This window comes from Nanorana parkeri, unplaced genomic scaffold, assembly GCF_000935625.1.
Source record: "Nanorana parkeri isolate BGI_ZX_2015 unplaced genomic scaffold, ASM93562v1 scaffold79, whole genome shotgun sequence".
Lineage (NCBI taxonomy): Eukaryota > Metazoa > Chordata > Amphibia > Anura > Dicroglossidae > Nanorana > Nanorana parkeri.
The window spans coordinates 1,113,965-1,140,733 of NW_017306347.1; the positions used below are offsets into that span (position 1 = coordinate 1,113,965).

Sequence of the window (26,769 nt, forward strand, 5' to 3'; positions counted from 1 at the left end):
GGCCTGGAGTTGGTCTTTACTAACCCCTCGCTAACATTATTAGTGGCCACATTCAGATACACGGTCTGCTTACATTCACAGTTTCCAATTAAATGGCCAAGAAGCTGAACAGTTGATTATTGGGTTGATGTTATTTTTTAGAGAGGACAGAATGAACAATGAATAAGTGTTGCAGACAATCCAAACAACTTCCAGTGCTGTTACAGGCGAAAAAAAGATTTATCATAGATGAGATAGCTGCAGGTCGCCTGGGCTTGTTTATGTCTTATCTGCATAATCAATATTGCCCCCTAGTGTTGAGTGGAATTGGAGTTTATTGTTCCGCTCAGTGAACAATGATTCACACAGAAACATCACATTACTTTTTGGTTACAAATATAACAAAATATGATACATTTTGTAGAAGTAACATTTTCTTGTAATGACTGTAGTATGAATTCTATTTATATGTTAACCGTGTGGAGCTTAACCTGTTCTTTTCACACTTGTTTTCTTCTTTTTTTTTCTAGCTTATCTAAAGCTCCGGGCAAAACACACTTCATAGAACTCAGCTGCCTTGCAAAGCAAGATTTGCAGGGCTTTTCAGAATGCCAAAGAGCAATAACTCACAGCAGCCAATCAGATTTCAGTGTACTATAGTAAGACATGGATTAATTTTGATTGGTTACTGGGATACACGAAATAATCTGCAAAGCTCATAATTTGGCCAAGAACTGGCTGATTTGCAGCCAACAGAAAATTACAAATACAACCAGTTGATCAATATGTATTTTGCTATTTTGAACCGAAAATGCATGGTCTGGATTGTGCATAGCAGGAAGGCAAATGCTTTGAGTGGGTTATTCCTGAAAATCGTGGCCGGCAGAACACAGCACAACGAATGAATAAGCAAAGTTATTAATCAATCAATTTAATCCATGGTCATATACACTACATGGCCAAATGTTTGTGGACATCTGATTATCACACCTCCACTATATGGCCAATGTGGACCCCTCCAAATGATCAAAGTGAAACAATGCGCAAAATCAAAAAATAGCATATATGTCTGTCACCAGCATTGACACAGCCGTTTTAACTTAGTTTTTATTTAGTTTAGTCACTGAAATAGTGTTTTTGACGAACATTATTAGTCGACAAAACTAACACTGCACCATAGAAAGACTGTCACGATCTGGATCAGGCATCCAGTAGCTGAAACTGCAGGCAAAGTCGTAGTCAAACAGGCCAGGTTGAGTACACAAGCAGACGGTAGTAGTATAGGAGCAGGCAGAAGCGTAGACAGAGATCAAGCCAAACGTCAGTAGCCAAAGGTATCAGGTATGAAATGGAAGATGATGAGAGTAGTCGTTGAATCAGCAGCCAAAGGTCGGTATACGGGTAGCAGTATGAGCGGAATGGAGCAGGAAGCAAGATATTGGCAGGAGCACAATAATCTGGCAAACAGGAAGTGCAGAGGCAAGGCTTAAATAGGAAGTGCAAGGGAGGAGCAAGGAGCTCAGCAGGAACGTTTAACTGAGGATTACACAGGAGATCAGGCAAGGAGCTATCCAAGGTTCTATGGTGGCTCAGCATGTAGAGCCACCGCCAAATACAGCAGAGGCCCTGGGTTCATATCCGGTTCCTGGCAAAGACATTTTACACAATTGGGAACTTCCAACTTTGTGGCAGCAATTTGGTGAAGACCCTTTTCTGTTCCAGCACGACCGTGCTCCATAAAGACATGATTTAATGAGTTTGGTGTGGAGAAACCCTAATGTTTGGGCTGAACTGGAACACAAATTGTGAGGCAGGTCTTCTTCAACATCAGTGCCTGACTTTACAAAGGCTCTTTTGACTAAATGGGCACAATTTCCAAAAATTCCTACATACACAGATTTCTGCAATCATGTGGAGAGCCTACCCCAAAAAGTGAAATCTGTTATAGCTGGAAATAGGGGGCAACTATTCAGAGCTGTGTCACCAACAGAGCTGTGTTTTTCTTAGTATTGCACATCTGTCTGTGTACCACAAGTGGGCTGGGGATGATGCAGTAAACACATTAATTCTCAACATTACTGCTCCCTGGTGATCGGAGTTATGTCACCTGTATTTGCATGAAAGTACACATAAGATAAATGACTTCTTGCTACAATGGAAAAGCCTGAACTCTTTATCTACCAGATCAGTGAAACATGTATAAAGCAACTTACGAGTGCAATTGAGTGGTTCCATTTTGATACATTTTTCAATAGCACAGCTGTTTTTGCTTGGAGCACTGGCTGATACATTGTCTATACATTAACAGGCTGGATTGTTGACACATTTATGCACAAACATGAATATGAGTGAATAAGAAGAGCTTGATACATTTTCGGTGTTCAGTGAATCAGTATTCAGTATTCGGTATTCAGTGAATCAATGTTAGACCTATTCATGCTCAGAGGGCATGCTGACTGATATATTGTATAAGGTGGTTATATGAGTGAAGGTTTTGTCTAACTTAGTAAAGCTGCTACAAGAAGATATTATTACTATTATTATTTGCTTTGAAGTGCATTGAAGGAATTGTTTTTTGGAATGTCCATCAAGCTCACATATGTGTGATGGTCATGCGTTCATTGCGTTTTAGCCATATTGTGTAAATTCGTGCAGATATGTCTGATCTAAGAAGAACCAGACACATCAGGAGTCCAAACAATTATGATTCATGAACTCTGCAAATATATATATATACACACACACACACTATATTACCAAAAGTATTGGGATGCTTGCCTTTACATGCACATGAATTTTAATGGAATCCCAGTCTTAGTCTGTAGGGTTCAATATTGAGTTGGCCCGCCCTTTGCAGCTATAACAGCTTCAACTCTTCTGGGAAGGCTCTTCTGGGAAGGCGTCCACAAGGTTTAGGAGTGTGTCTATGGGAATGTTTGACCATTCTTCCAGAAGCGCATTTGTGAGGTCAGGTGCTGATGTTGGAGGAGAAGGCCGGGCTCGCAGTCTCCTGCCGGATGAATGTCCCCCTCCTCTCTGCGTGATAACGTTGCGCGACGACGTCACGGGCATGCACAATGGTATCATTTTTTTATTTTATATATATGTATATATAATTAAAAAATGTATAAATATATCAATTAAAAGAATATACACTTTATTGCCAAAAGTATTGGGACACCGGCCTTTACACGCACATTAACTTTAATGGCATCCCAGTCTTAGTCAGTAGGGTTCAATATTGAGTTGGCCCGCCCTTTGCAGCTATAACAGCTTCAACTCTGGGAATGTTTGACCATTCTTCCAGAAGCGCATTTGTGAGGTCAGGTACTGATGTTGGACGAGAAGGCCGGGCTCGCAGTCTCCACTCTAATTCATCCCAAAGGTGTTCTATCGGGTTGAGGTCAGGACTCTGTGCAGGCCAGTCAAGTTCCTCCACCCCAAACTCGCTCATCCATGTCTTTATGGACCTTGCTTTGTGCACTGGTGCGCAGTCATGTTGAAACAGGAAGGGGCCATCCCCAAACTGTTCCCACAAAGTTGGGAGCATGAAATTGTCCAAAATGTCTTGGTATGCTGATGCATAACACTTTCCTTCACTGGAACTAAAGGGCCAAGCCCAACTTCTGAAAAACAACCCCACACCATAATCGCCTCTCCACCAAACTTTACACTTGGCACAATGCAGTCAGGCAAGTACCGTTCTCCTGGCATATGCCAAACCCAAACACATCCTTCAGATTGCCAGACAGAGAAGCGTGATTTGTCACTCCAGAGAACATGTCTCCACTTCTCTAGAGTCCAGTGGCGGCGTGCTTTACACCACTGCATCTGACGCTTTGCGTTGAAGTTTGGAGGTCTGTAGCTATTGACTCTGCAGACAGTTGGGACTTCTGCGCACTGTGCACTTCCGCAAACACTGACCACGTTCTGTCATTTTACGTGGCCTACCACTTAGTGGCTGTGTTGCTGTTGTACCCAGTTGCTTCCACTTTGTTATAATACCACTAACAGGTGACCGTAGTAGCAAGGAAATCTCACGGAACACCTGAATCCAATAATTGTGAGTGGTGTCCCAATACTTTTGGTAACATAGTGTATATCTCCCCCACTACCTTGACCATTTTTCTAAATGCAGTACATAATACTGTTTCTTCATTGTCCTTTTAACTCTAACAGACAATCAATTATATACCTGAATTGTGGGTCTATGTGAAAACTACCATAGACTGTTCACCATGCTGTTGTAGCTAACTGGTTTAATCATGCAACAGTAATTATTGTAGTACATTGCATTTACTGTAACCATAATATTGAGGATCATTTTGCATAAACTAATTAACCAATCAGAGTGAGAATTAAGCTTGGGGAATAGGGACTTACAATCCAAGCCCCCGTTATTTGCCAATTATAAGGTGCAGGTTCTGTCTACATGGGCCCAGAGAAAGAACACCACATCATTCTCCATATTAAAACAGTTTTAAGTAGTCATTAATACGTCTGTCCTGAAATCATTAGTCTGTATTGCTTTATAAAAACTGTCACATGACAATAAACAAAAATGTATCAGTTCTCATACTTGTAAGTACTCGGCAAGTATCAGTACTCGTACTCGCAAAACTGGTATCTGTGCATCCCTTTATTTATATTTATAAAAACAAAATCATACATTAAAACAGAGATGTACAAATCCCAGGAGCTCCGTGTGCTCCTTACACATGACAGCTGCCTCCTAATTTTAGAATTTTTCTCTAGTCTAGTCTTGGAGCTCAAAAGTATCGGTACATGTACTCGTACTTCTACCTCGTACTGTACTCGGTATCTGTGCAACCCTAATCTATGGTATATATTCCAACAATGTATGTAGCTCCTTACCTAGAGTTCAGCTTTAACCTAGCAATGTGGCTGAAATGCTACATGCCATTCACAAAAGTTCACTAACTTGGCCAACATATAAATGTCAGAAAAAAACCCATATAATAACCTTTTTTAAATTCCAGTAAATGGACAGGGGAAACAGAAAAAGTAGAAAGGTTCATGTGAATGATGTTGCTTATTAAATGTAAAATCACGGAAAAAGGTCCATGAACTGTGTATCAAAATGCCACAGCTGGGCACAAGCCATGTTGTTCCAAAGACGCTTTGCAACGTGGCAATTATCTTGTTCGAGCTTTGAAATGTCACCATCGCGGTTCCAAGTGACTGTGTGAGTGCTAAATTGTTTCTGCAAGCCAGAGTATTGCCCTTTATGGTGAACGGTAAAAAAACATTTGGCCTCCATACCACCATCTCAATGGAGGGGTCAAGTGGTTTTCAAACCTGTTTGAGGTGACCCCTGTCTGTTGAGGTGACCCTAGCTGTGGGTATCTGAAACCCCTGAAATGATCAGATATAGGGCCATATTTCTTCTTTCTAACATTCACTGGATCGAGTTTCTTTCACTTCTCCAAATATCTGTATTTCTCTTTCTTTAAAAGGAAACCCAGGCCTAAATAAAATTTGCAGCCTTTATAGTATTCAACAGTGGAAAGCTGATGGTATTAATGCTCAGTGCAGTGTTTTCAGGGTAAAGAATTGGGAATGGCTAGAGATGGGCTCGATGTTGTTAGACTCCAACATCGGCAGTTTGTGTGTTCAGCGAACAACAGTGCCTTGTGAGAGCCCTGATTGGGTAAAGCCTTGCACCTGGCCTGACCAAAGATCATGTGCAACACTTTGCCCAATCACGGCACAGTGCTCTGTAAGAGCCATAATTGGTCAAAGTCATGATGACTTTGCCCAATCATGGCTCACACAATTAAGTCCTGTCAGATGATGGACAAATGTAAACAGTTGCGGCGGGAATTTGTCGCGAGCGGACGGGTCGGCGGGCGTCAGTTTAAAAAAAACAAAACATTTTATTCAATTTATTTTTTCTTGTTTTTTTATTTTTTATTTTGTCAAGTCATCATATTTGTGGACAATACTGGACGCAGTGATTAACCTTTGGATTACGTCGTTGGATCCATTTTTTTTTTTTAATAAAAGACGTCAAAAACTGTCTTTTGTTTTTTCAATTAAAGGAATTTTTCAAAAGTCTGGTCTCTTTTATTTACTATTTATTTTAACCCTTTAGTGAATGGGTAGGTACTCATTCACAGGAGGGTGGATCACTATTAAAGGGGTACCCCAATGTGATTAAGCCCCCCCTGTCCGCACCCCCACAACCAACGCCCTATGGCTTGTGTGGAAGAGGCCCTTGGCCCCATCGGCATGGAGTCAAGGTGTGTTTCCAGGGGCGACCCTGGAAAAGCACCCTCCCAGTGCCGAGGGCATGGGGCCTGGTGTTGCAGGGGGGGCACTCACTTGTTCCCCCTCCTTTCCTGTCCTGCCAGGCCTGTGCTCGGATCAAGGGTCTGGTTGGTATTTTAGGGGGACCCCATGTCCCCCCCATTTTTAGGGGTGGGGTCCCTCCTTAAAATTCCTACCAGACCCTTAGGGACTTTTGGCGGAGAACCCCACACTTTTCTTTTTTTTACTCCTAGCATTCCTACCAAACCTAAAGGGTCTGGTATTGTTTGGGAGGTTGAACTGCACGTTTTTTTTTTTCTTTATACATGTAATTTTTATTTCTTTTAATAAATGTCAGTTTTGCTGCAGCAGGCTCTATACAGCGTACAGATGTGCCACTTTATAGGCCTGCATATCTGCAATGTGAGATCCTCTCTAGGCCCTGCTACCTCTGACTGCTGGTCTTACCAAATCTAGAGAGATATTTCAGGATGTTACTACTGTACTGTTCCCCTTTGCTGGAGAGGAATTTGTACCTGAGGACCTGGAGCGCCAAAAATCTCCCTGCTTCTGCTTCACCCATTCTGTAAATCTACTCTTTTTAAACCTCCCTTGCTGCTTCTTGCATATACCCCATCGGTCACCAGCACTCCATTCATCAGGGGGAAGCTTGGACATGAAGAATCAAAGTCTTGCCTCAACCAAAATGGCCACCTACACACAGAGGCACAGTGTAAAACAAGGTTTGGTAAGTGAGTAATGGGGAAAAGATCAGCTGCAGGGAGCCCAAATGTCTTAATGGTGACTATTCATTTGTTCTCTGGCCTTTTTGGGCACAATTTGTAAGTGCAGGTCCTGTTTGAAATATAAGTAGAGTTCATTCAGCCCAGGGCCTAAGGTGGATATAGACAGAACTGCAGGGTACCAGCTATTATGAAAATATAAGCAATGCTCGACCTTAACAAGGTTGGGGTAGAATCTGTAATTATATTAAAAATATTTTATGAGAAGAAAATGGGTCAAACAGGCCATATGGGAGTTATTAATGATTGTGCACTTACCCTTTAAATTCCAATTCTACTACAAAAAAAATGGAAACATTTTCTGAGGGATCCGGAAACTGTCAGGTGAGTCATCAGAATTATGCATAAAAGTTTCCTTTGAACAATTAGCAGTGTTCCGCAGCCAGACAGGCGAGGGCTTCTCAGAGTTGATTATAAGTGCGGTAGGATGACAGGAAGATGTAAAACAAGCGTACGACACAGGTGTAGGTTACGTGAGACAGAGAAGAATTGATTATACGATGACTTAGAAGTAAGTTTCATCAAACAATAATGGGATTGAAGTTTCCTCAAATCAAAGGCAGCGAAGCCCCGTGTGCTGCTCTTCAAGGCACACATGAAACATTTAGAGATGGAAGAAGATTTATTTTTTATGTATTTTACCATTTCTAAAATAAGTAAAGGCTTGGATCTTCCAGAAAAACTGGGCTGCTGAAACTGTGAGAGAAAAGTCACTTCATCGCCTATAACTTGAATGTCATTATTATCCAGCAGGTAGCAACGTTGATGTTACTAATTTACTAAATCAGTTATGGCCAACTGTCTGGGGTCAGCTATTCTAAAAGGCCTTCTGGCTTGTCCTCATAGGTGGTCTAGCTGGAGTTAAAGTCCAACTGAGCCTTTAGTAAAAGTTGTGCAAAGTTTTACAGTTCATTAAAGGATTCCAATCAACAGGGAGTATGAGCTTTGCTGATTACAGAGCTCTGAATCACTATGGGGTGTGCTGGACCTCTAACGAGAGGCCACTGCTTCCACACAGAGAGCAAGGGTCTTATGATGCAGTTGCTGGCAGGAGTCAGGCTTTTTCATTCAGGCGTTGGCTTCTTCCAAAAGACAAGGAACTGTCAGACATTGAGCACCTTTTGTTTTCTTGTGCATTGATTGTATTTAATTGACTTCAGTTAAAGGTTCAGTTGGTCTTAAAAGTAGAACTTCAGTTTCAATTGAAAAAATGCAATAAAGTTGTCCAGAATGTCAAAAATACAAAGGCAGTTTTTGCAAAACATCTCCAGCGCAATGCCCCAATTCATCTTTGAGGTCCAGCGCCGATCCTCTTTAGGGTTGAATGATGTCCAGCGTCATAAAACTCACTTACTCTGAGCCTCCATAACACCAGTCTGGGCTCACAAGAGAATGCAAAGAGCAGCACCATGTCCATATGTGGCACTGGTCTCTGCAGTATTCAGGACCATCACCAGGGGAAGAGGAACTGTGACTAGACTAATTGGACTGAAGACCATTAAAAAAAAGGTATGCAATGTCAATATTTATTTCCGTCCAGAGTTGCATTCATTTTGCACCAAGATTCTTGTAGTGATGATGGGAGAGTCAGACCAATAAGTAAAGTCTTCTCCAGCACATCCCAATGATTCTCAATGGGGCTAAGGTCTGGACTCTGTGGTGGCCAATCCATGTGGGAAAATTATGTCTCATGCTCCCGGAACCACTCTTTCACAATTTGAGCCCATTTAATCCTGGCATTGTCCTCTTGGAATATGCCCAATGTGCCATCAGGGAAGAAAAAATCCATTGGTGGAAAAATCTGGTTATTCAGTATATTCAGGTAGACAGCTGACGTCATTTCTGGGCACATAACGTTCCTGAACCCAGACCTATTATCCAATGAACTCGTCCAGCACTGGCGTCCACTCGTCACAGACGAGTGGACGAGTGCATTTTTCGAGCCCTGTATATATGTATATATTAGACATGTGCGAAACTTTCGTTTTTTAGACAAAATTTTGTTGCAGCAAAGTGACATTTGAGAACAAAAAACCTTTTTTTCCCTCTTAAATGTCACTTTGCTGCAACGAACAAAACAAATGACAACGAAACGAAATTTTGTACGGATTTCCGCTAACGTATTCGTCCGAATTCCGAAATGAATTGACTTTCGGACCCGAATTCCTAAAAACAAAATAAAGCAAAATCCTGAACATCAGTGTATAATTTTACCAAACGTGGGCTCTCTTTCCTCTGGGCCCACCTATGTATCCCCCATTTTGTACTGATCAGGTGATTAGCACTGGGAGGATATTGAATGCAGCAGCACAGGTAAGCATTCAATTTGGTAATCAATAAGCTATGTGTTGCTATAGCTATGCTCAATAGAATTACACACATTTTTGCATTAAAGAACTATCACTACCCTATAAAGGTTGTTAGACATAGTCCAGTTAGATCATTTAATGAGCCCACTTTATACCTGTAGTAAGAAAATTGGCAATCTGGCAGGAGAGAGGTGTAAGCCTTATAAAAAGTCAAAGGTCAATTACAAAAGTATAGTCAACAGGCATAATACAGACTACATAAGCAGAATGCTGTCATTCCGTGGCGCCAGTATTCAGTAACCAGGAACCATCCATCTCTGGAGGAAGAAGGGGATCCGTGATATTATGGACCAAAAGCCCCTCCCCCCCAAAAAAGGCACAGGGGGGTACTTAAACGAGGGAGGGCAGGTAATATGAGGTGGGCCCTACCTAGACTTGGGCTCCTAATGCTTTATTTGCTTATTACTTTTGTATAACAAAAAACAATAGCAGCTGTATCTTCTCTTCAACAAACAAAGTCAGCCACAACCATAATATAAAATCACTATAGTTGGCCGGGAAACCGTCTTAAATAAAATATTAACCGTTGTGTAAGCAAAACTTAATTTTCTGGCAGTGCCCCTCCCGAGAATAGACTCTGGATCCGCCCCTGTGTCAAGCTGATCCTCTTGCTTCAGTACCTCAAGTCAATGACTTGAAACAAGTATGCATATAAGGAAATATGACTTTCTGTTACCTCATACTTGGTTCACACCAGCATTCCTGAAGGCACTGAGCCAGCATAACAGCCAGGTAACTAGCATTCTTAAAAGGAGGTCAGCAATGGCAGCTTCCATATTTCTCTCATATTGAGTTTACTTTAAATAACAAATCCACATTTAAAAATACATTTCCTTAGAAAACAGGTACATGAATATAGGGCTGAGGCTTCAATAACCTGTAGCCTCCATTTGCACCTAGTAAATTGCGGTAAATCTATTGTATTTAAAATGCTATTTATCTGAATTGGGAGGTATGCTCCACCCTGCTGACACTGTACAGGCAGCATCTCAGATGCCTCCAAAAGCAATTATCTTTACCAAGTCTGGCATGTTATAAAAATCTTTACATTCCAGTAACTTCTATTACTAGCATAATGCTCATATGAAATCTGAATTTCAGCTGGAGAGATTGCGGGATGGTTGTTTATTGGTTTACGAAAACACATTTCACATAGAAATGAGGCAATGTAAAACTTACATTTGATTCTAAGATTTTGTCTACACCGAGGCACTAAGTCCCTTGGCCTCCATTCAAGAAATACATATTTTTCCACCCTAACCACCTCACATTCAGTGGAAAAACCCCATATCTTCATCCAGCAGTCTCATCCCTATTAGCCCTGTATTACTACTCCCCATGCAATATCCTCCAATATCTTCAACATCTCACAAGCCTAAGAGAACCACCTGAATATGATCTAGAGCAGTGGTGATCAACTTATTAGATAAAGGGGGCCTTAACTGCAGCCCCATATTACTACTCCCCATGCAACATACCTGCAATATCTTCAACAACTCCCAGGCCTAATAGAACCACCTCAATATGATCTAGAACGGTGGTGGTCAACTTACTAGATATAGGAGGCCTCAACTGCAGCCCCATCCCTATTTAGCCCATATTGCTACTCCCCATGCAACACCCCTGCAAAATCTTCAAAATCTCACATGCCTAATAAAACGACCAAAATATGATCTAGAGCAGTGGTGGTCAACTTACTAGATAGAGGGGGCTTCAAGTGGAGCTCCATCCCCAGTGGCCCCATATTACTACTCACCATGTAACATCCCCATAATTCTTTGAACATCTCACAGGCCTAATAGAACCACCTCAATACGATCTAGAGCAGTGGCGGTCATACTTACTAGATGTAGGGGGCCTCAACTGCAACCCCAGCCCTTTTAACCCCATATTACTACTCCCCATGTAACATCCCTGCAATATCTTCAACATCTCACATGCCTAATAGAACCACCTCATTATGATCTAGAGCAGAGGTGGTCAACTTACTAGATATAAGGGGCTTCAACTGCAGGGGGTTGCATTGAATTTCAGTTGTGTCCCTGGGACAGGAAGTGAAAGGAAATTTTCCCAATGGTACAAAGAAATAATGATAAATAAAGAACACTCAACGGGGTGTGTTAACCCTTCTCTGCTCTATCCAAAGCTAATCAAAATATTTTGCTACCAAGCAATAGTAAGACTTCATCTGGAATATGCAGTTACATTTTGGGCACCTGTTCCCAAAAAGAATGTTGGGGAACTGGAGAGAGTGCAGAGCAAAGGAAACAAACCAATGAGAGGCATAGAGGAGCTCAGCTTTGAAGAAAAAATTATAACTGAATTTAATGTATTTTCTCTTGAGAAAAATAAGTAAATGAGGGACATGATCACCATGTATAAAAACATAAATGGTCCATATAGTGAACTCGGTGCAAAATTATTCACTTCATTGCAAAGGACAAAGGGCGGGGCACTCTTTGCGTCTGGAGGAAAAGAGGTTTAACCTCTGCATATGTAAAGGCTTCTTCACAGTAAGAGCTGTGGAACTGTGGAATAGCATTGCCCAGGAGCTAGTTCTAGGCAGCTTTAAAAAAAAAGTTGCATGTATTCCTTAATACACAGAATATAAATGGCCATTAACGTTAAAAAATAATAACACCAGAAACTGTAGAATTCAGGCAAAATCGAATTGCCATAGGAAACCCGGAAGGATTTTTTCCCCTCTGTTAGAGCAAATTGGGCCAAGATTTATGAGGGTCTTTTGTTTGCCCTCTTCTGTATCAATTGTGAGCGTAGGGTTCTGTGTATGGAGGTTTTCAATGTATGTATTTATTTGTTTTCTCTAGTGGTTGAACTTGATGGACTTGCGTCTTTTTTAAACCTATGTAACTATGTAACATACACTTTAAGGTGAATGTTATAAAAAATAACCTACGTAACACAAAATTAGAATCACACTTAAAAGAAAAGTTCCATCCTGATGTACTTAGATTCAACGCACTGCTGAGTCACGGATTACTTTTGTTGTTTAATTGAATTGAATCTTCTCCAGGACTTGTACCTCTCAGACGAGAGCGACGTCCAATGTCCTCAGATGATATATAGTACTAATATACGGTCAGTTTGACAGCGCTGTGATGATTCATTAGTGCAGTAAGTCTCTGGTGGTTCACAGCATTGCCGCAACACTGTGGACAGCCCAGACAGCCTCTGTATTAGGAAACAAAGCGAATACTCAGGAGGCTCCCTGGGTTATGAAAGGCTGTAGCAGAGGCTTCGCTGTGAAAGCAGAAACCGGGACGCAAACAATCCTAATTCTCCTACAGCAGATGCATGTATTGCTGAACCTCAGACAGCCAGGCCACGAATCAGAGACTAATTAGCAGGCAAAACTTTGTTTTTGGAAAAGTAATGGAATTGGCAAGAACACAGCAGAATGAACAGCAACGGGGTAATGGTAGACAAAACCAACACACATTCACAGTGATCTGTTTACTGTTAATGTTTACATAAAGGCACGGATAAGAGGAGTCCTCAGCTTCTCTTTAACTCTTTCGCTAGCCCTGATGTATGTGATATGTCGCTGGCAGCGGGCCCTTTCAGAATCTGTTTACATGTGTAAAGCTGACAGTTGGCTTTACACTGGAAGTGATTCTGGTGGCTGAGCTGCCGCCTGTTTGCGACCAGGGGCCGGTATAGTGTGGGCCACCTTTGCCCGACAACCAGGTCCATCTTTAATGCAGGGCAAAAGGGGCAGCTGCCCAGGGCCCAGTCATTGTTGTGGGGCCCAAAGCAGCTGCCCCTTGAACAGGTCCTGTGCTGCAAAACCCCTACCACTGGCCCTACATCTGAGCACTGACAGCAGAGCGCTGGATGATCGCAGGGCAGAGCAGGTGACACGGAGAGAAGAGCTGGGTGGATGCCCTCCATGTTGCGTGTATGTGTGTGCTGGAGGAGGCGACTCTGCTATGACCTGAAGGGGGTGAAAAATGCACCTTCACCTGTGTACACAAAAGTCCTTGCACCGGCCCTGCCCTTGAGCCCGCAAAAGATACACCCGCGCCACTCTTTTGTTTACTGTGTGATCGGTATTGCATAGTGTTGCTCCGGCCCTGTCATATAGGCATATGCATGAGCAAAATTGCATGGTGGGGGCAGATAGGGGTTGTTTCGTTGGGAGGGTTGGTTAGGGGTCAGGATGGATGGAAGTGAGGGGGGCCAAAAAAATGTTTGCCCAGGGTCCAATCAGTATTAAAGATGGCCCTGCCAACACCCTTGATTTGCTTCCTGGGTTTCACTGCCCCTTCTGTGGGCCCGGGACATTCATCACTGGTGTCGGCTGGAAGCGGAGAAGGAGATCCGTTCAGCGTTCTCCTCCCTGCTGTATGGGGCCAGAAGCAAAGCTGATTGTATCATTTCTCTCAGCTCAGCTGTCATTACCCAAGGGCAGAAACTGGCAATCTGGAACGGTAGAAAGTTGACACTAAGGGGTTGATTTACTAACCTTATAAACACACCACGAACATGTATACACCTCTGTAGTGTGTTCCCTCCCAGCATGATCTATGGGTGGAATCTAAACACCTTTGTAGTGTGTACACACCTAGCAGGTGTGCTGTGCTTAGCCTTGCATGAATTGCAAGGTGATGTTGTGTAAATTAGCTCTATGTTGTGTTGCTTGCATTGATGAATGCAGGAATGTAAATGCATGAGCTAACCATTTTTGTCTAAACTGTAAAGCAGCATTATATATGCATCATGTGCATGATTTTTCCATATATGGCATTAGTGGAAATATGCTTTTAGAGACTTTTTGGTTGATAAATACGTTTTGCTGTGTGAAAATCACACGCACCTGGTGCGTGCGTGTGTTTAGGTTAGTAAATCACCCCCAAAGGGTCTAATTGACCCTTAATTTCACCTTAAAGAGTAACTGTCACTACTAATAGGTTATCTTACAACCCTATGTGATAGCAATTATTGTTAAAAAAAAATACAAATAATAAAATAAATGCAAACATTTTGAAAAATAAAGTCCCCCGCCCCTGCCAGTGCATGCATAATAATGTAAACATGCATTGAGCATGCCTACATACAAAAACAATGATCGCGCTACAGATGTTAGTTATCGCCACGTGTGCCAGAGTGAGAGCGATAATTCTAGGGGCAAATATTCATTGATAGCTTTAAACTGATAACCTGTAGGGGCTTGTAAAGTGTCGCCTACGGACAATTTGGGGTACCGTATTTTGCCACCGTTTCATGGACGCACGCAATTTTTAACCCGGGCATATTGGGTTTAATCATTGTAACATCACCTTTTAGAAAAAAATATGTTTTAGAAAAAAAAATGGGTATTATACTGTGGCTTTGGGCACTAGTAACTGAAGTGTATTTTTTTACTAAAATTCTGGGTTTGATAAGATTTGCACAAACATTGTGCATTGTAAAAATTTGCAACTATTAACTGGTTTATCAATAAAACGGTATTCCTTAATTTTCTACTGGCTGCTGCCTTAAGGTGGTACTCTGGGCAAAATAAAAAAATCACATATATGATGTAGTAGTCGGATGTAGTCTGTCACTAGAATTAACACAGCAGGATCCCCCACCCCCCGTAACATAGTTTTATAACCTGTTGATTCTGCCAATAAATCTGTTTATTTTCCTCCCTCCATTAAATCGGTGACAGCGCTGTTGCTTCTGCAGTGAAATTGCACAGCAGCGTTGCCACCCTGTGGATATGGTAGTCTTAGATGTACAAGTAGTTTTTAAATGGACTTGAAGTACGCGACAAACAAATTAAATCTGAACTCCAGCTAATACTGGTAATTATAGTATTCAGGATATTAAATCAGTTTAATCATTTTTCAAGCAGTTAAATCAACATTTTTTTTTGAAAAAAATGTTTAAACCATATGAATAAAAGTAGAAGCTTTTTCAACACCCCTGGCAGTGGTTATGTGGTTTGTCCCAACCCTAATAACAGTGACTTCTGCAGGTCATCTTGGCCTGCATGTTAATGTTAAAAACATATGTAAAGGGCTGTGAAATGAATTAATAAACTGAATACTATAATTACCAGTATTAGCCACATACAGTTACTATAATACAATCATTTTCACTAAATTGGTTCTTTAACCCTTTTGCTGCCAGAGTCTTTTTTTTTTCATAAGCTCAAATATACTTTTTAAACACAAAAATGCACTTGAAACCCCAAAACATTTTATATTCTCTGAAAGCTGAGGATCCATAGAATCAGGGGCGTCCTGAGGCCAGGTGTCACCCGAAGCCAATACCATGTGACACCCCGCCGTGACATCATCGCACATGGAGCGTGACAACACCACGTGCGTGCACGATGACGTCACCGCGCAGCCATCTTGGTGATGGACTCCGGCAGGGAGAAGAAAGGACGTTTATACCTTTTCCCACCGGGTCCCTTCCTCTCTCCTGCAACTGTCGGGCTTTCTGTCCATGACCGAGCGCCCGACTTTTCAGAGGGGGTGACACCAAAATGACTGTCAGTCATTTTTGTGTCACCCATCAAATGGTGGCATCCGAGCGCAGGCCGCACCCCTGCACCTCCTTGTGACGCCACTGCATAGAAATAAATTATGGCAGTTGCAAAAACAATTTTTCAGCACGTTTGTACGCATTTAGCGTGTGTCCACACGTGGGAAAAAAATATGCATTATCCCAGTAACACGTAATGGCACCGCAAGTGTGAAACGCGGTTTTGGTGCGTTTCATGAACCCGAGTCAAAGGGGGTTATTCCCAAAAGGGTGAAGAGTTTGGAGAAGGCAGGAGCAGTGAACAATCTAGGACAACATAGCTGATGTGGAAAAATTATTCAATCCAGCTCACTTTGCAGTTCAGCTATGTTGTCCTAGATTGTTCACTTCTCCAAACTCTTCACTCATTTGGGAATAACCCCCAAAGTGTGTGCATATTCACGGAACACGAAGGTGTGAAGAGGGCCTTAAAGAGATTTCCCCTCACTTCCTGTTTTGTGGACAACCATTTACCGCACAGAAAGTGAGAGAAAATCTATGTAACTTAAAAAAAGCTTTACATATGTCTGTGTTTCTGTTGGAGAGTTTCTTTCACTTTCTGTATGGTGAAAAGGAGTTCTTACTGTTCCCCCATTCTATCCAAAACAAAAAAATACTTGTCTATAGATACTCTTTAACATGATTAAAAAAAAAATAGGTTAGTTATACAGTATATTAAAGTCCAAATCTTAATACAATGGATGAACAAACATTAAATACAAATACATTGATAAAAAATATCTATCTATCTATCTATCTATCTATCTATCTATCTATCTATCTATCTATCTATCTATCTATCTATCTATCTATCTATTTTTTCCATTGGGTAAAAAACGTCAACACTCTTTATACAACTTGTCAATCCTTTCAGTCATACACCTCACATTCTCCAAAAAGCGTATCTGATACGTTTCCTTATCTGTAATGTTGTCTCTAGATCTGCTCTTTGGAGCTTATCGAACAAAGAATAATAGTCCTCTGGATGTTCAGCCATCACTAAAACAAACAACTTTATTGAGAAAAACAACTTACAACTTCCAAAGTTCATTGGGATAAAGGGCAAATCAATACAGCGTCAATACTCAAACTAAAAATGGTTGATTTAAGAAGAAGATGGGGCCTTCGACTCATAAAAAGCTGAGGTTTTCTAGGACGGCGGTATTTTCCGAGATGTAGGAGGTTATGCAGCAACAGCTTTTTCTAAGAACCAACTGAGCTAATAAAGAGGATATAAGTGTCCACAGCTGGTCCAGTGATGCTACGATTTTGGGTCATATGACCTGATGACCTGTAACCAGCATGATGGGTCAAAGGGTCATCATCTTTGCCAGTGCTGACAGTTTTCATTTTCTGTAACCGAAGACTGCTGATGTTAGCACCCCAGTACACTGCCACAGCATCTGCAGGTCACGGTCAGCTGGAGAAATGAGAGACTTGCATTTATGGTGGATAGCTAACTTTACATTCTCTTTCATGTTCTCATCTTTTGTTGCCCGTATTCCTGTCTCAAAAAGGAGAATACTTCAATACTAAACTCCAAAGAAGCAGCTAAACATTTAGGGGGTTATTCACTATAGAGCCGAAGGATATAGCCGAACCTTCTGCTAATCCTTAGGCTATAAGAGCCGTTCGGTTCAGCCAAACTGAAGGGCTGCTCTACAGGCTATTCACAATAGCAGCCAAATTGCTCAGCCGAGCAGAAGCATATGTGTTTGGCTCGGCTGAGCTGAAGACACATCCGAAGCGGGGAGAAAGGTCTGCCGAAGCAAAATGTAAACAAATTGTAAAAAAAAAAAAAACAGAGTGGGGTCCCCCTACTAGACCCTTTAAGTCTGGTAGGAATGTTAGGAGGGAGTTAAAAATAAAAAAGTTAAAAATAAAAAAAATGTGTAGGGTTCCCCCCAAAAGTCATACCAGGGCCTTTAGGTCTGGTAGGAATTTGAAGGGGAATCCCCACCGCCCGAAAAAAAAAAAATGTGGAGTCTACCCTATAATTCCCAACCAAACATTTAGAGGCAGAGCCAGCTGTGCCTGCCCCCTCCCTGTTCATTCCTCCACTCAGCGCTGGAGAATCGGAGATGGTAGGTGGGGAATCCCTGTGGGGAGCGGTGCCTGACAGTCACTGTTCACTGCAGCATGCACCTCGCGGTATACTGAGCTTGGGGTAACGGGAGTACGCTAGTTTGTGTCCTCCCGTTACCCTAAGGAGAACTATGGGGAAAAGCCCTGACCCCCTAGTTCTCCTTTAAGGCCATGTGTGGCTGAAACGTGTTAGCGGGTTTATGATGTAAACTGACCATCCGATATTTAATAAAGGATCGGAACATGAAGCTGTGTGCCGGAACCTGCGATATATTCATTGAAGCACCATTCACAATGAATGACACTGCAACACGCTACATATACAGCAAATGCATTGTAGTAACACGCATGTTTTACCACTTATTTCCACAATGCACAAGTGTGAATAGGGCCTTAAAGGCGAACCTCCTATTAAGCACTAGTGATTCCACAGACTACGTTTTCGGACAAATGATCCGATTCAAATGATCAATTGTATTCCGAAAACTTATTTCCAAACTGCTTTAAACTTAATGACATTCATAGTTAACTTCTTAAGAAAATGACAGTAAAGATATTTTGAAATTTGCTCAGCTAAGTCTTTTCAAAAGAGCTTTCTCCTCCTTTGAAATGGTAAAGTCAGGTCTGCGTCTAGAATCTATAATACAATCACAAAGGGACATTAAACCATTTGTACTGTAGTGCTATAATCTCTACCGCCAGCAAAATGAAACTTTTTTTTCCTCCCCTTTCCCGTAGAATAATAAGTCAGAAGTGTGCAAATTATGAGCTTTGTATATTGCTCGGAATCTACAGGTTTAAGATTTACGTCCGGAAAGTTCATTTTGTAAACAACACAGTAATAAATAATTGACAGGAGTGGAAACAAATGATATCAAAGTTGTTTTAGGTGCTTTGAAGTCTGGAATTAAAAGTTAACATGTCTTATGCCACTGAGTATTCAGGTTAAAAGGGAATTAAAGTCCTATTTACTTTCCTTCACTCCGGCACTGTGGGGTCCGCAATAGGATTGCCGCCTGTCTGGAATTCACCCGGACAGTCTGGGTTTTGAATGTGGTGTCCGGGTTTCATGGCAGCTGAAACCCAGACACAAGATTTCAAGCAGACAGAGGCAACCACGTGCTGGTGCTACTGGTTGTAAACAGCCGTGTGCCTAAAGCTGGCCATACACCTTACAACCAATCAGCTTCCCGATGATTGCAATGCTGAGTGGGCAGTGTACGCTTGCACACACCAGCCCGTGCGTCTTTCGTCTTCCGAGCACGCTGCCAACCCGTACGATTTCTGGCAGGTTTTCCAGCGTGCTAGGAAGACGAAAGTCATGCGACCGTACAGTAGATGCGGTCGCACGCTGCCCATACACCTGCCGAGTATCGTACGATCGCAGGATCACCCGCGATTATCGTACGACAATAGGCAGGTGTATGGGCACCTTTACACACTCTCCCCCTTATTGGGCCCCAAACATGTTCTCATGGATGAAATTGTGACAGACAGTTTATACTTTGGCCCATTTACCAAGTTCTTCAATGGCTGTCTCTCCTTACTTTCTCTCTCCTGGCTGTCTCCCCTTGCTCTCTTTCCTGGCTGTCTATCCTTACTCTCTCTCTCCTGGCAGCACTCACTGGTTCCTCCTGCCTGCAGCTCTCACTGGTTCCTCCTGCCTGCAGCTCTCACTGGTTCCTCCTGCTTGCAGCTCTCACTGGTTCCTCCTGCTGACCTCCATGTCAATGTTGTATTCTGTAATGAGTAGAGGCCAGAGTGAGGAACCACTGATTGACTTCAGGGGACCACTTTTTAGCAACGAACGAGGATTCCACGGCACTGGTAGCAGGAAAGGTAAGTATGTACACTCGTCATTGACAGGTACACCTCAGATAGGAACAGAGTCACTTTAACTACCAAGCAAAAGCACATGACGTTTATAAAGGTCCCCCGTGTCCCTGGCTTCACTGGCCCGAGCTTATGATCAGCAATGTCTTTCCATGGTGAGGTCTCTTCTTGGGTCTTGCATGGCTCTGCGGTTTCTCTGCTAAGAGCTTTTGATGTCACTGTACCATGTCAACAAGTCCGATTGTGGATCAAAGTATAACAATGACGGATAATAGAAGATTCACACACATGACGAATACTCCATTACCCGCTATGCTGTACTTTTTGTCATAGAATGGTAAAGTCATCTTATGGGCGATCTGCAATCCTTAGACATGATCATTATCAAACCATTATGTTTTTAAAGTGCTGCATGATGTCATTAAAGCCTAAAGTAATTTTACAAAATTGCTGATATTTCTCACATACAGCAACAGTATAGTTTAAAAAAATCCAACTTTTATCATTAAAAAGCAATTCTAAGCACCAGCCAAGTGACGTTTCCGAGACTGAATTTACAGTACACCATGGGTCTGCTGCAGGCATGAGGAAGCATTTCCTCAGTCTCCTCTCCCCCAGTGATAAGACAGCAACATTGTAACTTTGTTTCAAGTCACAAGGCGAGAGGGAATAATTACATTTTTGTTTAAATGCTAGCAGTGAAAGTACCTGAATTTTACCTGGTATAAGCATCTTGCAGTCCCCTGTAAAGCAGAGCTCAGACTGGAAGAGCGAGAAACCGTACAAGAAGCCAACCAGTTGTACACAGCGATCATGTGCTAGCAAGGAACGTGCTAATAGGATGAAAAAGCTGAGAGACAGAGAGATGAGCTCATCAGTCTGTTGCTTCTCCTTTCACTGCCCAGTAACAGGCTGGGGGAGGGACAAGACCTGTAAGTCAGTGGCGTCACAAGGGGGGCGCATTTTGGTGTCATCCCCTCTAAAAAGTCGGGCACTCGGTCATGGACAGAGAGCCCGACAGTTGCAGGAGAGAGGAGGGGACCCGGCGGGATATCTCATCCCGCCGGGTGAACGTCCCCTCCTCTCTCTGCTGCCGTCCATCACCAAGATGGCCGCCGGCAGACATCAATTAGACCGCCGCATTGAGGCATGCGCGATGACTTCACGGCGGGGTGTCACCTGGTCTCCGCTCCAGGTGACACCCGGCTTTGGGACACCCTTACTGTAAGTGTTACTAAACTGCATCAGAAAAAAATCAGAAGCAAAGCACACTGGGAATCCAGGAAGTTGTTGGAGGTGATGGGCAGACAGAAGGCAGCACTCACTACATAAAAGAGATTTTTTTCAAGTAAGTTTTGATTGCATTATCAGAAACAACTCTAGTATGTATTCCTATTACAATGCTGATGTTATAACAGGAGAGGATGTGCTGGGACTTTACAACACCTTTACGTTGAACAGTGTCAGGCAATTAGAGAACTCTCCAAGATCTGATTGTTGAATTGAGAGTCTAAGCGCCAAGCGCTGCTATAAAGGCAGTGGTGGGATTCCTTATTTCACGTCATGAGATTGAGCCATGTAACTACCATCATAAAGAGACCCCAAAAGTTACTCCATACCAAGTTGCAGTGTGTAAGTTCCTTATGGGTAGAGTTTGACTTGTACATAGACACCCCAACTACAAGGTGGGCGACAGTATCACCGATCGTCAATGCCACACAAATCTGGCACTAAGATCTGGACCACAAAACACAAACAGATATATAAAAAATATTTCCGTACCCCTACCTGATGGGGAGATATGTCTCCATGATATTGATGGTTCTGGTTTTCCAGCAGCCAAACATGTAAGTGATACATTTGTTCCTTCGTTGACAATCATGTTGGGGGTGATGTCAAAGATCTTTGGAGAAACTAAAATGCAAAAAGAAAGCAGGTTATAGATCAACTGCATTGTAGTATCAAGAAAATAGTTATATTGACATAAACCCCTAAATGGATGATATTTAGTTTGCTAAAACGCTGTTGCAATTGGCCATTGACATCTTTAATTACCAATTTTTCAGATAATTTATTTGCATCTTTGTTTGATCTCATTGCTGCTGTTCTCCTGCAGCCACATGGCAGTCATTGCTCAGGACGGGTTTCCTGATGGTGACAACAGTGGACCATGCCATTCTGTCTACATGCACTTCATAGATGGCTGCATGGCATTGCTCAGGATGGGTTTCCTGATGGTAACAACAGTGGAAAACAGTGGACCATGCCATTCTGTTTACTTGCACTTTATGGATGGCTGCATGACAATGCTCAAAACGGGTTTGCTGATGGTGACAACAGTGAACCATACCATTCTGTCTACATGCACTACATATATGGCTACATGGCATTGCGCAGAATGGATCTGCTGATGGTGACAACAGTAGACCATGCCATTCTTTCTACATGCACTTCATAGATGGCTGCATGGCATTGCTCAGGACAGGTTTCCTGAAGATGACAACAGTGAACAACAGTGGACCATGCCATTTTGTCTGCATGCACTTCATGAATGTCTGCATGCCATTCCTTAGGACAGGTTTCCTGATGGTGACAACAGTGGACAATGCCTGCTTAAAGTAACTTTGTCACTTGAAAAAATGTTTAAAAAAAAAAAAATAACCCTTGTGATGGACTACAATCTCACATTTAGTTAACTAATTTGTATTGAGATTGTAGTCCATCACAGGAGCGAGAATGGAGCGGTGACTACTTTACAATACACACAGGGACCATGGGGAACAAAAGTAGCCCCCCTCCAGAAGGAAGGACAGTGTCAGCACCAGTTCAGAGATGATTTAAGGATCTACAGCCGAGTGATACACAAATAAGATACATTTTTGTTAATAGTTAAGGTACTTGAATGCATTTGTAAAATTTAGGTCCTGAGTTTGGTGTCACTTTAGGCGACAAAGTTGCTTTAATGTGTACTGAAACAGAGGCCTCTGTGAAAGGGTGACAATTGAGGAGCACAGTTGAGAGACAGGGACAGAGAGCTTTCATAGCAAGTGCCTAAACATGGTGGGATCACCAGCCAAATGTTTTTAATAAAAGCTTCAAATTTAAAATGACTTAAATTGAAATGTTAAAGTCTAAATTTTGATTTAAGCAGTTGAGTTAACATAAACTTTAAAATAAATGTTCTTGGGGTGTTTTCCAAAACCAAATGGCACCTCCAACTTCATCTTCTACAATGTTTTTTTTATTTTCCAAACGATACATCTACTTTAAATGGGTTTCTAACCATACCACAAATATGAAACAAGGAAACAGTTTCCTTTCTTGTAGAGATGTTAGAAAATTACTAAACACTGCGCTTACTTGAAATATTGTTCACATTTTCAATCCCTCTATGTTTTACTATGGCTTTGCTTCTGTTTATTTAAGTCGATAGCGGGATTAGGAGCTGTCTTTGTATGGAAGGCACAGGGAAGGTTTACTGAAAGAACAAGTGCGCTTATTATAGCAGGTAGTGCCAATAAACACAGATTCCCCAAAATGAAGACTTTTGTGAAAAAAAAATGATTGTTTGCTACAGATCAAGAGGTTTTTCTGTGACTGCCTACTTCATTGTGCTGGATGAAATATTATTGTGTAAGGCAAACATATGCTCAAGTTTTTCTAAAGCTCTTGAATGCATTTATCTACCTTGAAAAAAAAAACCCTTGAATGATCTGCAAAGAATTACATTTTAGCATGTCCTGACTGTACTGCCTATTCACTTTGTTCTATATGTTGCTTACTATGACTCATACAGCTCTGAATGTAACAGTCAATAGCTTCTATTAAGCATTTGTATTGAAAGTGGCTTAGTGCCGTGTTTTGCAATGTTTAATCGCAATTAAAATAGGTACCCTTTTATAAAAGCCAAGATTGCCCAGAAGCCCTTGTGTGGGATTTAAAGCCGATCTCACCAATAACCGTCCCCCCCTTTCCAACCACCAGTAATTACCCCTCCTCCCTCCCAGTCCCCAATGCTTTCCCCTCCCCAAAACTTACACACAGTTGTATTTTATGCCTTGTGTTTTATACTTACCTTTCCCAAATGTCTTCAGGCTGGTCCTGTGATACATGGGGCCCTCTTTGGATCTTCTCCTGCGCTGGGTGGTCCTAAACAGTGCAGAGAATGGTGCTGATGTAATGACGTAATTGAGTGCAGGGCTCAGGAGGCACGTCTATGATACCCTGTCCTTATACTGGGTCCCATTTAACCTAAAACCTCAGGGACATCTAGTTACATTACATTAAATTACTGAAGCACCGGCAAGGAGGTAAATGTTGCAGTCAGAGATCATGCATGGGGGTATGTCATCAATGCCAGAAGAAAGAAGATGCTGGACCCGAAGGAAGATGGGCGAGAAGATGGCAGTGATGGTGATGGAATGATGAAGAGCAGTATAGACCTTGCATTGATGGAGTAAGGCACACTGGGAGGTAAGTCTTCCATAATGTGCAAGTATGCTCTGGGGACACTATGCTGATAGAGTTCGGCTTTAAAGCTTTACCTTTTTCCCCACACTTGTAGCAAGTCCTCTTCTGTGCTAAAAACTGATTACTCATAATTCCCTGAAAGCTTGCATCTCTACAAAATAACATCTTGAATCTGCAGCTATCTTAAGCCAGCCTTTATTGCCTTCATTTTAATTATTCACTTGCCCCCTGATCCGTATTGTTGTTGGCTCCCCCTTCAGCGCTATTAGCTTTCTCTGCCATCTATCATTTTCTGAGCTTTATATGAAAGAACACATCTCCATCATCTCTTTAGACATGCCTGCAACCCACCAGTGGTCAGCAGGGAGAAGCAGACACATATAATGGGATCTTGAAGATGTGTTTTTTTTTATGCTTTTGAAAAAGATCCATGGGAGAAAGCTGTGATGTTTACAGGAGCCTAGCAGCCCCTCCCACGAGGAAGCAGCAAACAGACCCAGTGGTGACATTACTGGGTCTCAGAACAGTTATTTCTTGAAAAACTTCATGATTTAAAAAAAAATGTATTTGCATGTTAATTGGGGGTTACATGGGAATGTATTATATACATACAATACACTTCAGCTTTAAGTAAACCTTCTACTTCTCCTGCATGGGCAAGAACAGGTTCACTCTAGGTGTCCCTTGACATACAGAATTGATTGCCCTGGGTCAAGAAAGAAATAAACATAAAATCCAGAGGCACTAAAACAATCTCAACTGTGGAGGTAAATGGGGCGAACAGATGTCCATACAGTTTGTAAGTTAAAACCAGAATCCAGAAAATATCCACTGTTGTGGGATAGGAATGGAAAACACAGGTCCCCCAGCTTCACACAATAAGCTGGGAGCCTGTGAATCTGCTGTGAATCTGCAAGAGCCTGCTCACCATGGCCAGTGGTGAGATTTACAGTGGGAGCTGTCAGGACTGGTGAGATCAGCAAGATAACAGACAGGACCTGCTGAAGGTATACAGTGTGTCACTGCCAAGAGGGTGAAGGTCCTTTCCTTCTTACTTCAAAGTCATGTTCCTGTCACTAGACCAATTCCATACTCCCTTTCCATCCCCCAGTCCACCCTCCTCCATCAAGTCAGATGCCTTCTGGCCTATCATGCAGGGTCCTCTTTCTTCTTTCTGACATCAGCACTGTTCTCTAGCAGAGCACCGTGATGATGCACATTCAAAGGGTAGGTCCATAAAGCCCTGAGCTAACAAGATATGTAACTCAACCCAGATTGGGATTGGCACTGGACCACGCAATGTTGAGCCTTCCAGGGACATCACCAGGGAGCAGATGAGTATTGCAGCGAAGAATCCTTTTTAAAAATAGTTTAAACAACAGCTCCAGGACCTGTGAAGTCTGGCAGAGACTCCTGGGTCACAACACTGTCTGAACATAATTTAAATGAATTTGAAATGATACATATTTGCCTGGAGTTCAGCTTTAAATGTTCACTGACGAAAAGCAAAATGCTCATACTTATTCATGTAACTGCACGGTTTATTGTCAATACGTCCATATACTTCCTACTATTCACAAACAATGCATTATCAATGATGATACACAATGTACTGTGGGGCAAATACTGTAACAATATAAAATGTACATAAATATACATATGCACATATATAACCCGTGCTGATTTTTTTTTACACTTTCCTGTTCATCAGTACAGGAACACTTGTACAATTAACAACTCCCTGCACAGCCACTCCGAATAAGCTTTTATGCAGCCATGATTGTCGAGGAATGAAAGATGAATTTCTCCCCAGGAAAACAAAACTCCATCCAGTAATATTCGGCATTACAGAATTTAAAGCACATTGGAGCTTACCATGCAATCAGTCCCCAACTGTGAGATCCACGGATATCTACAGGGTACATGATTAGGTCTCTCACTGTTTGATTGAAATGTAGAACTCATAAACTTCCCCCTCAACTGACTGGTATATATGTAAGGGTCTGTTTCCACAACAGCTTTTCTTTTTCTTTTTTAAACCTAACATCAATAAGCTTTTCTTCTCAACTGTTCCTGTTAAAGGTACATTCAAGTCAAGCCTCAAAGAACACAACCTACCTGTGCAGTGACTTTGTTTTTCTGAACTGCCCTGAATCTCGGCATGGGGAAATTCCAGCAAGTGTTTTCGCTGGTTCTTGCACTGCCCATATCCAATGGACTATTCAGTAAAGCTACAGTTTAATCCAAATTATTCAACCCCCATTGCAAATCAGGTTTAGGGCTGCAGCTAACGATTCTTTTCATAATCGATTAATGGCCGATAATTTTTTCAACGAATCAATTGGTTGTATTAAAAAATCTCTCTCTCTCTCCCCCCCCCTCTCTCCCTCTCTCCCCCCTAGCTCTCTCTCCCTCTCCCCCCT

At 42.1% G+C, this 26,769-nt stretch overlaps 1 protein-coding gene across 4 annotated transcripts in view; it reads right to left on the reverse strand.

The window, feature by feature from the left end:
• NEGR1 (neuronal growth regulator 1) overlaps window positions 1–26,769 on the reverse strand; it is a 429,891-nt gene that overhangs the window by 171,230 nt on the left and 231,892 nt on the right. For 2 of the 4 annotated variants that reach the window (XM_018576884.1, XM_018576882.1), the window contains exon 3: window positions 21,665–21,790. In XM_018576884.1, coding sequence (XP_018432386.1) covers window positions 21,665–21,790 — 126 coding nt within the window. Of the gene's footprint in view, window positions 1–21,658; window positions 21,791–26,769 lie in introns of all 4 variants that reach the window. The other 2 variants (XM_018576883.1, XM_018576881.1) reach the window with 1 other exon arrangement.